The 17,585-nt window shown below is 42.9% G+C and overlaps 1 protein-coding gene across 3 annotated transcripts in view; it reads left to right on the top strand.

Moving 5' to 3' along the window:
- The window catches only part of LOC109528703 (receptor tyrosine-protein kinase erbB-4), a 168,366-nt gene that overhangs the window by 102,033 nt on the left and 48,748 nt on the right, over positions 1–17,585 (top strand). For all 3 annotated transcript variants that reach the window (XM_019891625.1, XM_019891628.1, XM_019891627.1), the window contains exons 4-7: positions 13,126–13,260; positions 14,380–14,445; positions 15,700–15,818; positions 16,847–16,988. In XM_019891625.1, coding sequence (XP_019747184.1) covers positions 13,126–13,260; positions 14,380–14,445; positions 15,700–15,818; positions 16,847–16,988 — 462 coding nt within the window. The remainder of the gene's footprint in view (positions 1–13,125; positions 13,261–14,379; positions 14,446–15,699; positions 15,819–16,846; positions 16,989–17,585) is intronic.

Consider the following 17,585-nt stretch of genomic DNA (forward strand, 5'->3'; position numbering starts at 1 on the left):
GCGGATGGAAATTACTGACTCGCTGTGGCGACCCCTGAATAGGGACGTGCCGAAAGGAGAAGAAGAAGAAGAAGAATGGTCGTTTTAATGACACACACTCACAACACATTCGAAACAGTTCTCACTCGCTGTTATGTCAGCCTGATCTATGAATTAGTTTGCATCAGAGCTGCTGCTCTTCCATTTCAACCTTCTGAACCACTATTCGGCAGGCGGAGTATTCTCGCGGGCTACTCAGTCATCCTATGAAAGCCGCCATGCACATTGGACTGGATGGATCGTGGTTGTCATTTGTTTTGTTGCCTCTCAGCTGGTATGTAGAATCCAGTATATTCCGTATTTACAGCACAACAATTTGACTGCAGCTTTGTCCCACTGTGAATTCAGTCCCATTGGGAGTAGGCAGAAAGCATGGATGCATGTCTGGCTCCAAATTTATAGCTCGCCATTTGAAAGTAATTCACTTTATTATGGCGTTATCGCCTTTGAAATGTAACATATTCAGCATTACTTTTGAGATAAGTGTCATCTGTTCTTTTTTCTTTTGAAGTACATTTTACTTTTACTTTAATTGCTTGTGTGCAAGGGTTTCTGGTGTGTCTGTCCACCCATCAAGTGAAAAATTATTAAGCATATGCCAATTATTTTCTTATATTTCCTAGTGTATTAAATTTGCAGTGGAGACTTTTTTTTTAACATAAACAATTAAATGTTGATGACAGCGATGTTATTGAACACATCCTTCATGATGACAACAGTGTTTTACGTTGTGTCTTTTGACAAAGTTCTTCAAAATACAGTGTTTCATTATATATTTACTAAGTGGGAAAAATTGCCCCGCCTCAAAAAAAAGAAGGCTAATACCAATAGTCACTTGCGCTTTTAATGAGTGAGAGAAAAGAGGGCTGGAACATATTAAAAATGGATCTTGTGTCATCGTTAAGGCGCTCATCATTAGAACATATCGCATCCCTTCAAACGTTGCCTTTGCTCCCACAGAAAATGCTGCTGTTTGCAAGGCAAACAAAAAGCCTCAGTGTGCTTGTTAAATGTTTTTTTTTTTTCTTGGACATTTTCTGAGAGTTGAACCCCCCCCCCCTTTTTTTTCAAAATTAAAAAGCATGAATAACAAGCACTGGGGTGTTATGTAAAGCCGAGTACGCTTTGCTCCTCTCCTTTCACCGGGAAATGTCACCAAATTAGCCACAATGATCTCCAGCCTGGGCGGCCCGGTGAGCAAGTGATTAGTGAGCAAGTGGTTAGCATGTCTGCCTCACAGCGCAGAAATGCAGGGTTTGATTCCGGCTCTGGCCTTCCTGTGTGGAGTTTGCATGTTCTCCCCGTGCCTACGTGGGTTTTCTCCGGGCACTCCAGTTTCCTCCCACATTCCAAAAACATGCATGGCAGGTTAATGGAAGACTCAAAATTGTCCCTAGGTGTGAATGTGAGCGCAGATGGTTGTTCGTCTATGTGTGCCCTGCGATTGGCAGTTCGGTGCATCCCCCGCCTACTGCCCGAAGACAGCTGGGATAGACTCCAGCGACCCTGTGAGGATAAAAAGGATCGGAAAATGGATGGATCTCCAGCCTGTTGTTGCCTGCCATTTCTCTGCCACACAGTGACACGAACCCATGGCATTAATTGACATGCAAACCATGCTAATGTGTCATTCCACATTCCTTGTCTTTTTCCCAGTTATGCTTTGCTTCCAATTTCCCTTTTTTATTTGCATTTGATCATATTTAAGGACTCATTTGCAGAGGGGATGTGTCAGCAGGGCTTTCTGTCCAACCCCTTTGGTGTAAAGGGTGCAATTCCACTATCACATCTCATTTATAGTATCACACTTTTGACTGATAAAAGGCAATAAATAAGCAATTTGACATTGCAGTTTGCAAGTCAAAATTGGCATTTTGCGCACCACATTGAATAGCAAGATTGTGAATCACAGACATTTTAGTATTTCCTATAGCTGAACCACCGACACAGTCCAAAAAAAGCATCGCTGGGCTGGATGAGCCCAAGTTTACGTGCTGCAAGGCACTTATGTGTCCTACACGCAGTTGCAACTTACACCTTAGAAGCTAGCTAGCAATGAGCTTCGGTTGGCGCTTAGAACTATGAAAGCCATTGCTGAGTCACTCCTTAGTCCACAGGTGTCAAACTCAAGGCCCGGGGGCCAAATCTGACCCGCCACATAATTTTATGTGACCCGCGAAAGCCAATCAAGCATGTCAACTTCCATGATGCTTCCTAAAATCTGTAACAAAATGTAAAATTTTCATATGTAATAAATGAGAGCTGTTGTCGGCATTTTCATGTTACCAAACCCCTCATTTCAGTCACTTAAATAGTTGAAGAAAATGATTATTCTTGACTTCTTTATATGTTTTCATATAATGGCCCGCCAAGGGAAATGGCAACTACACTGTGGCCCGTGGCAAAAATGAGTTTTACACCCCTGCCTTAATCACTAATTATCACGTCCATGACGGTGAATAAGACCCACCATTCAACTTTGAACAGCAAAATAGCAGCCAAATTAATAAGCGTCATTCAGTTTTACAGATGTATTTGTTTATTTATTTATTGGTTTTAAGTACATTTTTGTTTGTTTGCGTTTCCCTCCCGCTTTCATGGAAAATGCAAATTAAAGTTTCACAGCAATGCATTTCAATGGGTGTCAATTACATGCAGATTTTCAGTATTCAAGGGCCGGCCTGGTCTCGAACCTCACTTTCAAAAAAGTGCAGTATAATGTATTTTAAGACACATCTCTGAGTTCACTTTACAGGGTCATCAAAAGAATTTTCCACTGAGTGTTTGCAGTTGAAGTAGTTAGTCAAGGTTTTTTTTTTTTTAATGTTTCATTTTCTCAATGCCATCTAAGTTTAGAAATGGTAATCGGCAAAAAATCAGAGGCTACTGACGAATTTGACCTCTAATTTTGACCAGTGCTCATCAATCAGACTAATTTAATCTAAATGTGGGCGTTTATCATCCTCCACCGCAAGACCTTTATTGTTCATTGTTCAGTCATTATCCAAGGTTGTGACCACTCATGTTATAAAAATAGCAAAGAATGGAGATGATCCTGCTTTTCCCTCACTTTGCAACACACTTTACAACAAAGCTTGACTTTTGACCACTTTGAGCTTTCGAGATTACTTACGACTTTACGAGATTACTTTTTTTTTTTCCAAGATGGCGCCTGAGTAGGCAGCCGTCGGCAAGTGCTCTTCAAGAGCCTTGTGTTTTTTTGTTGTTTTTGTCTTTTGTTTGTCACATAGTGTTGTTGTTACGTCGTGTGGACCTGATGTGGACTGTTTTCAGCATTTTTGGCCACGACATTCGTCAAAGAAGAATCTGTGCTTGGTGGTTGTGCCTTCTCTGCGGCACGCGTGTACCAGCACTGATTTTGATTGGGAGGAATGTCGGCGCCATTTGACTGTCGTTGATGGACAGCTCCGGGGTGCTTGTGTCTTGGACCTGAAATAGGCAGCATTTTCACAGCCCCGCTTTTTTCAGCGAAAAGGTCGGTGCTGATGGACAGTCTGCGGCTGGATGGATGCATGGCTTGAGGAGCCGACAATGAGAAGAAATGAGGGTCAGCACAGAGCGCCGATGCGTATGTGGAACTGGGAGTCGCGGCTTGGAATTGAAGCGGATTTACATGGGACAGGAGAAGAGAGCCAATCTCTCTTTTTCGTTAATGGATGCTACAGCTTCTTGTTGCTTTCAAGCTTAGCTTGTAGGAGACGTGTGCACATTTCAGCATTGGCGTCTTTGATCCACTGGTAAAAGGACACTTTGATTCGCTCGTCTTTCATCTGTAACTGCTTCAGACAACAAAGTGTATGCAGGAAAGTGGTTAAGATTGCACGATTGTCTCTGTCTAATGTGTTGTCTTGCATTATTTTGTCATTTTATGTTAACTTTTCTTTTGATTGCGGCGCAGGCACCCGCAGCGGCTCCTCTTGTTGTATGTTGTCTGTTTAAGAGGGAGGAAATTTCATCTGTGCTGTAGCACATTTGACAATAAAGTTGTACTTGACTTGACTCCGCTTTACCAAACAATTTTGGTGTGGTTACACTGTCTCCTCAAATCTCCATCGTGACAACACATTGGTCAACCGCCTTTGCTCATTAGCATGATTAGCATTCAGCTGCTTTCATGTTTTTTGGCACAGTCTATGTTTGGGTTGTGCTGATTGGAGGGCCATGACTTAATTTAGATGCAGGGAAGTGGACACAGAAGCGTACTTATTCGGCTGCACCCCCGCCCCACCAACTTCTGCAGCATCTCCAGTTACATTTTTCATGGTTGCACAGTGACCTTGTGGTTCGCACATGTGCCTCACAATTACGAGGTTGTTGGTTCAAATCTGGGCTCAGGCCTTCCTGTGTGACATTCCCATGCTTTTTATGTGCTTGCATGGGTTTGCTCTTGCTATTGCAGCTTCCTCCCAACACCCAAAAACATGCTTCTTAGGTTGAAGGTTCTAAATAGGTCATTGGGCACAGTCGCATTGGCCCTCTTCTGAGTATTGTTTTTGCCTCACAAATTTCCTTTTCTATTCCGTCTGAGTGAGATGACCCAAAGTACTTGGAGGGTAGGATTGTTGGAATTCTAAAAATTCTTAGGAGAGGTGCCTGGATTCAACCTTTAAGCCAGCTTTAGCAAAGGTTATTTCTGACCAACCTTTTCGAAAGGAGATACATTACCCACAATCCTTTACTGCAACAAATATTAAAGCAACAGAGCACAAACAAAGTTCATACACTACTTGAAGATGTTTTAAGAGCTTCACGCTAGTAATACATTCTTTTTTTGTTGCTCGTTTTGCTCCCTGGGCAAACCTCTGCTGCATACCTTTGCTGTCATCTTCAGACTAGTGGAGCAGCAGAGAACATTCTATTGTGAAAAAAGAAACAAAAAACATTTTTGGATTGACTTACCGTTTAAAGAAATGTGGCATAAAGGTTAGATGTGTCTTTCTGCTCAGGTCCTGTGTCTACGGCCCTTGCAATTTGACTAGCAACCATTCTAGGGTGTAGTATAAACGGTATAGAAAATAGATGGATAAACGGATGAATTTGTCAGCGTCGCCATATATAATAGCTTGACACAATTGCCTTTGCCTGTGGATGTTTTTGGGTTGAGAACAGGAAGGGTTAAAAATGGGAGTGGCTATATCTCAGTCGGTTGTCAAGAGTGGAAGGGAAGGAGCAACATAAAAGTGGGTGGTGAGAGTGATGGCAAGAATTTAGTGTCCACTGAAGGCTTGGCGTGTACAAAAGTGTCATCTCCTGCCTCCTACACGGAGTCCTCAGTGCACAAAGCATTTTTCATAAGGACTCGTAGCAAAAACAATCTCATTGGAGACTGCGAAATTTAATCAGGGGGTTTAAAACACAATTATCAGGGAGGAAGTGGTGGCACTGTGGCCTGCCGGAGAAGGGGTGCGGGAGTACTGTGAAAGGGACCACCCCCGCGTTGTCTGTGCCTCGCAGCTCCTCTCCCATTTGTCACTGAGCACAATAACTCTTTGGATGGCAGAGGTAATAATGGAGAAGTGGGGAAATGAGACTCCAGAGACTCACCTTCTCTCCATGAAGATCATTTAAGTTTTTCTCAACTCGCAAAGATGGTGACTTTTATCAAAACACACCACACTCGTTTGAAAATGCGTAGCTGCAGTACAATGACAGTTCATTTGGTCCTGGTCTGCTCTGGGGCCGTTTTGCTGATTCGTCACTTTTGTTGGCGTTTTTGCATTGTCTACCGGCGGCTTGTGTGTGGTCTGCTGTCAAAGCTGTGATTCATAAGATCAGAAAAGTCATTTTCAAATCATCTGCTCTCTTTCTCAACAGCCCCCCCCCCCGCCCCTCCCGTGCTCGTCTGAGCAAACATGCTCGAAGGCATCACACAGTGGAGTGCTTCGCACAGTTGCACACATGGCTTCCTCAGAGACACACCACTTGCTCTGCGCTCGTAGCTTTTTCTCTGGAATAGTTGTCTACTCAAATAGGCACATGACAGAAATCAGCTATTTTTCAAATCAAATAGAACTGAGCACTTTAATAGATACACCTACACAGTCTAGTGCAGTGGTTCTTACCCTTGTTAGAGGTTCTGAATCCAACTGGTTCATATGCACGTTCGCCGAACACTTCATTCGTGAAAAATAAAAAGTATGATTTTTTTTTTTTTTTTTTTTTTACAAATTCAAGACATAAAAAAAACGCATTTATTAAAAACAGAAAAAAAGTAAACAGAATTAGTACAAGTATAAAGTACTGCATACATTTTTTAATTGTGCACAAAATGAACCAGCTTAATTGACATGTTGAATCGGGCATGTCTTAATAATCTCCATGGCAGAGGCTCTGTCGAACCCCTGAGACTAGGGTTCGATTGAACCCAGGTTAAGAACCACTGGTCGAGTGAGATCGAGCGCCCTTTACATATTTGTGAAACAACTTGAAATGAATATGAGAAATGTGTCCTGGTACACAGTGCAGTGATGATATCACTGTCAACATCAATCATAAATATGTTGTAAGATTAATACCTCCCTGTGTCAAAAGAGGACGTCATCTTTGTAAAGGCACAATTTGTGATTGTGTTCTTGTGTTGGATCTTTTATTAGCTGTAACACAGTCAGAGTTAAATTTCAGTTTGATATCTTGAAGTCCTTGCAATTACTGTAATACGTTGCAATTAGATTGTCGAGTGATGCAGATATTTACCCAAATGGGACATTTATTTGCAATTCCAAAATACATGGAGGGAATATCTTTTGTTTTTGCAGTCAAAACCTATGCCAGTGACCATTCCAAGTGGAGGATGAAAAAGATTTTTAAAACAGAAATGGTATCCAACTCTGTGGTATTCATCTTGTTCTCGTGGTGCGTCACGTGTGCGAGGTTCAAAGTGAACACCTGAAAAATGGATGCCAGCTGTTCACTGGCGAACAGGTCCAGGGTGGACCTGCCCGCATTACGGCTGGATGGATGCCAGTTGGTTCTGTCTCTGTTGAATGACTGTGCTATTGGATGCTTTCTATTCCTCCAAGCTGAGTGCCACACACTCGCTACCACTTCATGAATTTGCAAGGGATCTTTTGCCATTTCAAGTGGTGTCTGCTGTTCCCCAAAGAAGCAGTTGTCTGCTGAAATGCATGCAATTTGTTTGAGTTTCCCCGAGTTGTGCGTGCATTTGTTGGGAGCCACTCGGATCACTGTGCTAGACAGTGAAATTGTAAATAAACCACAAGTGGTCAGTGGGTGACTGAGATGAAGCCACAATCAATACATAGCAAGTTTACAAAGAAAAGTCACACTGTATTTTTTTCATGTTGCACCATTTTTGTGATTTTTTTCTTTCACAGAAACACTTTACTTGGTCACAGGTGGACGGATGTTTGGTAAATGATTTCCTTTTTTTTTTTCTCCTCCGATTAAAGAAGCCACACGCATCTTTTTTCATTCAAAAAGTACAAGGTGCCTTCCTGGGAGGATCCCAGAAACCACATAACTCCTCAGCTTTGCCAACAGATGTACGGCTTTGTCTTCGGCATCCATCCAAACCTTGCTAATGATCGTTTGCCGTGAAATGGAAAAGTGAGTGTCAGTGGAATTTTGTTTTGGTAGAGGTTTGTATCGGAAGCGGTCCTGGCAGGCCAGCGGGCTTTACTCTACCTGGGCTTGTTTTTCAAGAAAAAAGAAAAAACTGAAAAGACCAACTCCACTTCTAGGTTCTCCTCCTAATGCTCAGATGCTCATCTGTGTGTCACACCCTACAAGACAATGCCAGCAAGCATGAAAACGTGGGCTCATCAGCCGAGAGCGGCTCGCTATCACGACTTTATTCATCAGCATAATTAGGCCGAGGAAGATATGTGGGACAAGTGGCTAGCAGCACTGATGAAAGCTCATCAGTGAGCTCCCTGCAGAGCATCACGGTTTCTGGCTGCCGCTGGCTCAATCATCGTCCACAAACGACTTCAGAATAGCAGCTCTTTGCTCCACTGAATGAGCGTAGAATGAACATAGTTGGTGAAAGAGCAGAGTTCATTACTATTTCCTTAATATTCTACTCCAAAACTATATCCTAAAATAGTGTTGCGACATTACTTCAAATACTTTTAACCCACCCATCCATGCATTTTCCGATCCGCTTCATCCTTACAAGCATCGCGGGGGGTGCTGGAGCCAATCCCAGCTGCCTTCGGGCAGTAGGCGGGGGACACCCTGAACCGGTTGCCAGCCAGTCGCAGGTCACACAGAGACGAACAACCATTCAAGCTCACACTCACACCTAGGGACAATTTTGGAGTGTTCAATCAGCCTGCCATGCATGTTTTTGGAATGTGAGAGGAAGCCGGAGTACCCGGAGAATAATCACGCAGGCCCTCGAGAACATGCAAGGCCGGAGCTGGGATCAAAACCACGACCTCTGCACTGTGAGGTCGACCCGCTAACCACTGGGCCACCTGGCCGCCCCACTTTTAATCATCCCTTGTAGAAAAAAAAAATCGCTCCTTCCAAATTCACCTGGTCACATTTTTCTTCTCTAGAAACGTATCTGTTCATTTATGATTGTGCAACACGACTTCACAATTATAGCTCCAAAGCCCGGGATTGTAGGAAAGTAGTAATTGGTGTCAAAGAAGTATTATTGAAGTTTATACATCTCGACTGAGATTGTTTCGTGTCAGAAGAACTAAGTTTAGCCGAGATTGTTTCGTGGAAGTTACTGGGAGTTTTTTCTGACTATTTGTGCATTTACACACTTCCGGTGCTTTGTTTTAAAAAATAAACCTTTAAGACATTTTAAAACCATCAGGAAATTTTATGTTATCATAGTTTGTGGTGTTGTAACAGGTCTATTTGCGGTAGGGCGTGGGTGTTTATTGTCATTATTTGAGATGTCTTGATTTTTAGCATGTTTTTTTTTCTCATTAGTCACATTTATGATAAGCAGTTGCGATAAAGGATAAGTGAGTGAATACAGCTAAACTATGATGACATTTCCAACACTGCACTAGCACGGTTTACTTCATTTTGATCAAATACTAGTTTTACATCTGACATTTCATCAGAAGGCAACTCAATGTGTTTCACGCAACACTCGAAACATTTACGAACAAAACAGATATATACGGTATATTCAAAAGCAATCACAAAAAAACAAATGTATCTTCCCAAAATTACGACAAAAAAAATGACTGACAGCAGTTAAGCACCATCACAAGAAAAAGTTTACATATTTAAAAGTGAAATAAATAACTTTTTAAATGACAAAAATAAACAGACACTGTGACATTGATTTAAAAATAACACAATAATTAAGTCGACGGGAGATAAAAGCTTCTCCCGGCCTACTTTTCGCCACACGAATGAGGACAATGTGCTCAAGTCAAGCTTTTGCAGCCTACTCGATTTTGCAGATAATTATTTAACAACAAATGCCATTTTAGTTCCATTTTGTAAACAGGCACACCACAAGGGTGTGAAATGACGATTCTCATGAGTACCATGAGCCCTATAAAATATTATTTTCAATTTGCAGCACTGACTTTGAGGGGTCCAAAGTGATCTCTTTTACACAGATGGTGCCCGTGCTTAAAACGTATTGGAGAAGAAAGCAATGTCAACGTGGGAGTGGATCAGTTTAACATGCAGAGCTGCAACTCCTCGTTTGAACTAACCATCTGACCTCGCCATCACAAAATAGTAATAGTCAAAGTCTGCACGCTGAAGCTTTATTACTTTACACACAATTTCTTATCAGAATTGATTTTCAGAGCTTCCCTCACCATTTTTTACCTCCACCTCTCCTCATATCAGTGTTCTCAATCTGCGCTCATCTCTCCTCTTCCTCCTCCCCGTCTCTCCTACGCTTTTCATGACCGCCTTGTGAATCACAAGAGTGCGGATGACGATGGGGTGGGCTGGTAATGGGGGTGAGGGACATCGCGACAAGCGGGTGGCTGAGTGTCGATCTCCCTGCCTGACCTGGGAAGATCGAAGCTCTGCAGGCGGGCAGCGGAAGTGGTGGGAGGTTGTGGGGTGGGGGCGGGGCAGTTCGAATGTTAGGGTGCTGGACTCGAAGACTGTGATTCACAGCCACCGTGCCGTGAGAGCACATCAGATGTGCCATGGGGGGAAAAAAATGTAATTTCACTGAGTCTGAAAACGTTTATTGATTACACATAATGGATATTGGATTCATCTACTTATGCAAGCAACATAAAGTAACAGGCAGAACAAGATAATCCATGCATATGTCAATAATTGTTGGGAAACGCTGCTCCAAGTAATGACACAACACAAGGGTGAAATAAGAATGCATTTTTTTGTGGTCACCAATCGCTAGGAGGTGGTCTTTCTCCATTTTGTGTTTCTTCAGTTTGGTTTTCTGACCTATTTTTTATTATTATTGGTACATGGTTGTTATTCCGTTATTTACTTTCGTTTGACTTTAGTCTTACTTCCAGTATGCTCGAATGCTTATTTCATCATGAACGTTGCCGCCATTACTGCATGACAACTGTGTGGTCCTGATTTGAATAAAGCTGAGCCAGTGCATGTTTTATTTTCTCCCCTCACGAATGGAAAACACCCCCCTGATAAATTGTCCATTTTGACGGGAACATGATTACACGAGGCCAAGGCTGCAGGCCGTTCAATGGGCAGACAGAGCGACATGTCACCTCTAAGAGGGCTTGGAATAGATGTCTGTGCCTTCACTAAGGCCTGCGTCGTTAATCATGATTTCGGATGGTGATGATTAGCTTCCTCTGTGTGTGTGTGTGTGTGTGTGTGTGTGTGTGTGTGTGTGTGTGTGTGTGTGTGTGTGTGTGTGTGTGTGTGTGTGTGTGTCATGCACCCAACTGTCTTCGTGTTAATAATCAGCCCACGGAGCTAATACCCGTCAACTAATCCAGCTCTAATCTAAAGCACATTGTTACATTTTATATGAAATTTAATTCATCAGTGTGCGCGCGTGCGTGCGTGTGTGTGTGCGTGTGTGCGTGTGTGTGTGTGTGGGTGTGTGTGTGTGTGTGTGTGTGTGTGTGTGGGTGTAGAATCTGGCAGTACAGTATTTCGATTCTCGGAGAAGAGGATGAGAGGTGATTGCATCTAAATCCCTAAACTAGGTTAAACAACAGTCGGAGAAGGACACTGATGTTGTTTCTCCTTCTCATACGGGTCACTGCTCGTGACTGGGGGAGGGATTACTGAGGCATCATTTCATCGCTCTCAAAAATCTGTAATAGTAACAAGGCAAGGGATTAGGATTCATTACAGGTAGTCCATGTGTAGGCATTTATTAAGGAAGACGGCTTTGCAAGAGAATCACTCTTGCGATCGAGCTTCAGAGTTTCAGTACAAGACCGCTTCATTGGACTCAGTGAGGTGAAGCAGGTCAATAGCGATGTGAGCACTTTTTGGATGTTGTCAGTTTGTGCTTTTTGCTCTTTTTGTTTTTTTTTTTTTTTTTTGCCTGGGGAAAAAGACGCCCAGTTTTTGCCCAAAATCTTATTAAACAGAATCCGAGCAGTATAATCCTCCTTTGTATTTTCTTAATGTGGCGACAGTAAACATGAAATCATTATGCTAATTGCCATTTCATTGTTATTTCAGAATTAATTACAGCTACAACTAAAACAGCAAAAATACCACTCGGAAAATCCATTTCTTTTTTTTTTTCCTGTAATGTTGATCTAAAACAAAAACAAAAAGGTCAGCTCTTTGGTTTGTGAAGTGCTGTTCTTTTAAAATGAAAACAGACATTTTACCAAAACTCAGGGCCACCCTTTCAGAAAAAAACAAAACAATAGAAACATGCAAATTCCAATATTGCCCAACAATAACACTTCATGGTCACTGACCATACAGTGGTACACTCGTCTGACTTGCGTGCGGGCAGCCTGGGATCGTTTCCCACTCAGTGATGGTGTGGATGTGGGTGTGAATGGTCATTTGTCTCTATATGTGCCCGATCAGTTCAGGCTGTAGTCTGCCTCCCGCCTGACGTCAGCTGGGATAGGCTCCAGCAACTCCCCGCGACCCTCTTCAGGATAATTTGTGTTGAAAATGGATGGATGGATTGAATATCACTTCAAAACAATACTTTTACAGCAACGAAATACAAGAAGACGCATTCTGGCACAAGAAAATGGTCTTAAATGAGCTTTCTTGGTTTCCACACGAGAACCAGCACAACAGGATCACTTGGCAGCGATTATTTATGAACTTGATGTTTGGCTTTGCTGACATCTGCTTCATCATTCAAACACGAGCAACTTACATCTTGATCCCAAGATTGATACGTTGCAGATTGTTTTTCTTTCTGCTCCTTCTCAAAATCCTTTTGTGATGCTGTGCAGTCTGAAGAGTCCATCGCCAGGCTCAAACTCATCATGTTCGATCTACAGAGACATCTCGGTTCTGTCTTGGTTCAACTTAATTACCATTCAAATCATTTATTTTGGTTCAGCGAAATGAGAAAAAAAGTTTTAATATCGGGCTCCATCTTTTGGGGAAAATAATTAGATTGATCTGAAACTGATGTCATTGATCTGTTTTATGTCTGTGCATGTTTTAACTTCAATGCAGAAACATTTGTTGATTTTTTTTTTAAGTAGATTTTATTTATCTTTGCTTTACTGCTACTTTCAGATATTTTACATATCTATGTGTTATTTGTTTGTTGAATACTTGTTCTGTCCAATTTTACCCATACTGCTGTGAGCTACATTTTTGCAAGAGTTTTTTTTTCTATTGTCTGTATGTTTCCTTCTCTCCCATATAAAGAAAGTTAAAATGAATGAATCACAAATAGTCTGAAAATAGCACTTTCCTGTGTGAGTTTGTGTGTGTTTTCGTCGTAAAATTCTATTTTTGGAGGAACTATGAAATCACTGTGTTATTGAACTGCTCTGTCACTAGCATTTATCTTCACACTCAGATGCACTTTTTTGAGTGCTCGATGCAGGAACTCTGAGATTATTGCGGTTAACCTTGAGCCATTGATTTCCCGCCATTGTGTACTACTCTTACATATTCGTGGATGTGTGCTCAGTTCTCTCGCTTGCTTTTCTCTCCTTTCAGAGATCCTGAATGGAGGTGTTTACGTTGACCAGAACAAGTTCCTGTGCCATGCGGACACCATCCATTGGCGTGACATCATCAAGAATCCCAAGGCCGAGCTACTGGTGGTGCCGTCCAACAACAGCAATCTGGGATGTGAGTATTCCACAAACGTGGAAGCCAGTGGATGACAATGACACTTTTTGGAGGTGATCCACATGCCAAGCCACTTGAGGCCCGCAACTGCTTAGTCACTGCGTTTGCCTATCGGTCAACTAGGGGCAAAATCACATGGTGTTAAAATCAGCGTGTGAACGTTTGCGTCGGCGCTGCGGCCGCTCCGCAGCGAGGCCCATAGAGCCGCTGTGTCGCTATGCTCTTTTTAAGTCTCAGCCACTCTGACAGTTGCTCGTGAGGGTTCTGCTGGTGCTGCCGCCGCTTGTCTTCGGGCCCTCCAGTCCGCTGGTCCCTCTTCTTTACACACAGCGGGCATTTCTGTCTGGCGGACATTCAATGTCACAAGAAGTGGCTCCTCATGGCACTTTTTTTTTTTTTGTTTAAGGGGGGGAAGAGCCTCTCTGCTCATTTCAAGTATTGTAAGATCAAAGCCATCGGGATGAGCAGCAAGGACAGCTGCAGTGACAAACATTGAGCATGCAACGAGGGTTGGGGGGTTTACTTGAACTTGAGTTCACTTGACAAAAAAGCCCGATGACCTTTTGTTTTAAGCATACTGGTGTTGAGTCTTGAAACCTGCAGGGAGCTGCGTATAGTGCACTTGCCAACGTAATGCTGGTTGAAGCAGACACTTTGAGAATGTGACAAAAAGAAGAGTTTGGTTGATGAGATAGTCACTAATGAAGGAGGACGATGAAAAGCAACAAAGACTAGAGGGGGTGGGCCCTAAAATGACAATGGAACATGTGGGAGTTGAGGTTGCCAAATTGGAGACCCTTGGCAGGCAGTGTTTAGAATTTGCGTTCGCTGCCCTGCAAAGGAGTGGGCCTGGTGACAGTCAGAGCGCACTGTTCCACTTACACTGTTATTAACGCCAGTCATTTAAGCCTTAATGACGGCAGATGCGGTGTCCAACTTTCCAGCAGAAAACCATGGAAGAGAATGGCCTGGCTTGTCATCCTGCATAGACACGTGGAGTGTGTTACTGTGGAAGTTTTACAGGCGTGACTGATTGCTTGAATTTTGTGCGTGTGTGTGTGTGTGTGTGTGTGTGTGTGTGTGTGTGTGTGTGTGTGTGTGTGTGTGTGTGTTATGCAGGCAGACGCTGTCATCGCTCCTGTAACGGACGGTGCTGGGGTCACCAGGACGACCAGTGTCAAACCTGTGAGTATGCAACCATATCAAATGCATTTTTGAGAAGTATTCACTTTCCTGATTAAGGAAAAAAATCAAATGGTTAGAGGCAGGAAAAATAAACGCTTAAATACTTTGTTTTGAAATTTGCCAAGCCAGCTCTTAAAATGAATGAGGAACCATTTTAGATTTGACCATTTGAATTCATAATTTGCAATAACCTATTTGTTTGGCTTTGTTTTTATTCTTGACTTAAAGTTCCTGTAAAGCAAAATAAATGTCTTTTAAATGTGACAGTGGAGAGAATCGTGAACAACACCGGCAAATTAAAACAAAAAGTAATTAAAATGAGGCTTCAAAATCATGAAGAATCAAGCCCATTTTCTCCGCTCGCAAACTCAGTGGGCGTATCCTCTAAATGTGCTAAAAGCGCGCCCCCGCTAAACTTTGAACTCTCAGTCAAATACTCCTACTACAACCTGAAAAAGAGATGCTACTTCATCTCGTAACTTTGTGATGCCTACACATTCATACGTGTTTGAGCCACCAGTCAGAATCCACTTCTCAACCAGAAGACTTTTGACCAACAGGAGAATCAATCCGGTTCCTCTCAGTCTGCAACCGAATGCTATTATATTGCGCCTCCTGTTTATAAGTTAGCAATATTCACTAGTTTCTAAGGGTAGCCATTTTACTCTCAAGTTCTTATGCTAGGTAAATTGGGACAAATACAGCTCATACCATTTAGCCAAATTTAAAAAAGGTGATAATTAGCATGTAATAGCACTGGACTTGAATGAATGGCACAGTTGGACATCGATCAAGATTTATTTATCGATCTATCTATATATGTATGCGGTGGCTGATCATCACAGCAGAACTGTTTTTTCAAGACAGAATCAGTGAAGCTGCATGCTGCAGCATATTTGAAGCAGCAGCTTCAGAGCACAACAGTAATTTCCAGAAGATAAGCGGCTTGTTCTAGGACAAGAAAAGAAAAGTCTTATACAAGACTTTTGGTCAGAGAAGGAGTCGGGTGACCTTTTGCTTGTGAAGCCCCTAATTTGTATCTGCCTGAATTTCATAGCATTGCAGCATAAGCGTGTCGAGGGTGGTGATATTGTCTCCTTTTTTTGTTTTGTTTTAGAGTGTGTGTGTGTGTGTGTGTGTGTGTGTGTGTGTGTGTGTGTGTGTGTGTGTGTGTGTGTGTGTGTGTGTGTGTGTGTGTGTGTGTGTGCGCGCGCGCGCACGGCAGACCTTTAAAGCTCTTCTCTTTGTGGGCAGTGACGAAGACGGTGTGCGCAGAGCAGTGTGACGGTCGATGCTTCGGGCCGTACGTCAGCGACTGCTGCCACCGCGAGTGCGCTGGCGGCTGCTCGGGACCCAAGGACACAGACTGCTTCGTACGTGCACACGACCTGCTCACATCCCGGCATGCTTCTCGAGCGCGTCCTTCCGCGTGTCCTCTCGTGCGTGACATCCGTGTCATTTTCCAGAGTGATTTACTTTGTTTACGTCGTGATGCATTGTTTGTCATTTCACAAGGCGGTAAGAGTCTGCTGCGCCGGCGCTCTTCAAAGAGCAAATTGGTGATTCATTGTTCCAATTAATATCCCTCTTATCACCAAGAGTCGGCCCTGTGCGGACCACCGCTGCTCAATGTGCACTCGGAGGTGTGATATTGTTGCTGTAATTCACAGGAAGGCTCATCCAATTCAATTACTGCCGTTTCGGACTGTGGCCACTGATGACAAAACACTTAAAAGTTTTACGGCAAAACATTTCAGCATTTACATGCTGGCAGCGGATAGATGGCTCCAATTTGTCTCCCATTTGTGGCCGCAAGCATGATTAACACGTTGCGTAAAAATGAAATGCAGCTGTAATAGTTTTTCATTCACAACAGCTTCTGTGAGAGAAATATGACCTTCCGATGGCCTCCATAACTCGTGTGCCCCGCATGGTAGCGCTCACTTGTATCCCCGACACCCTAGTTTATGCCTTTTTCCCACCCTTCTCTTTTTTTTTTTTTTTTTGCAGGGTCTTGCCCCAATTTCAACGACAGCGGTGCAGGTGTGACCCAGTGCCCTCAGCCGTTTGTGTATAATCCCACATCGTTCCAGTTGGAGCACAATCCAAGAGCGAAGTACACCTATGGAGCCTTTTGTGTCAAGAAATGCCCCCGTATGTTCACTTTGTATCTTGACATTACAGCATTTTTACCAAGAATTTGAGTCATTGAATTCTAGCCGAGCTCTCAGAGCATAATAAATCAACCAATAGTTCCAGTCGAGGATCTTCATTCAGAACCAGAACTATCCTGGTCCAAGATAAAGAAATCAGGGTTGGGCAATGAACCAGATGGTATGCGGATCCCACAAACGCAGACTCAGACAAATCACGACACAAGAAGATTTATTTACAGAAAAAAGCTTGCACCAATTTCAACGACAGCGGTGCATGTGTGACCCAGTGCCCTCAGCCGTTTGTGTATAATCCCACATCGTTCCAGTTGGAGCACAATCCAAGAGCGAAGTACACCTATGGAGCCTTTTGTGTCAAGAAATGCCCCCGTATGTTCACTTTGTATCTTGACATTACAGCATTTTTACCAAGAATTTGAGTCATTGAATTCTAGCCGAGCTCTCAGAGCATAATAAATCAACCAATAGTTCCAGTCGAGGATCTTCATTCAGAACCAGAACTATCCTGGTCCAAGATAAAGAAATCAGGGTTGGGCAATGAACCAGATGGTATGCGGATCCCACAAACGCAGACTCAGACAAATCACGACACAAGAAGATTTATTTACAGAAAAAAGAAGGACAGACAAAGTGAAAAGAGAAATCAATAGCAACAAATAACCAGGAAAACCCAATAAGAACAAAAAGTGCTTGAAATAGGCTAGATAAAACGGAAATCCGAAAAAACACAAAATGAAGGTCCAACTATGCGAAACTTAAATCAGAAGCTGTTAACAAACAAACCAAAATACTCACAAAATGAGAATCTATCGGAACCGGCGCGACTATGAACATGAACGGAATGTCTATAAAGTATCTCTTGAGCATGAACAGCAAGCAAGGTCAATAATCCGACAGCGACTGGGCAGCCTGACAGTCCTTAAATACATTGCAGGCTTGAGTGGTAACAAGGCACAGGTGCCCCCT

The sequence above is a fragment of the Hippocampus comes genome, unplaced genomic scaffold (genome assembly GCF_001891065.2).
Source record: "Hippocampus comes isolate QL1 unplaced genomic scaffold, H_comes_QL1_v1.1 scaffold174, whole genome shotgun sequence".
In the NCBI taxonomy this organism is placed as follows: domain Eukaryota; kingdom Metazoa; phylum Chordata; class Actinopteri; order Syngnathiformes; family Syngnathidae; genus Hippocampus; species Hippocampus comes.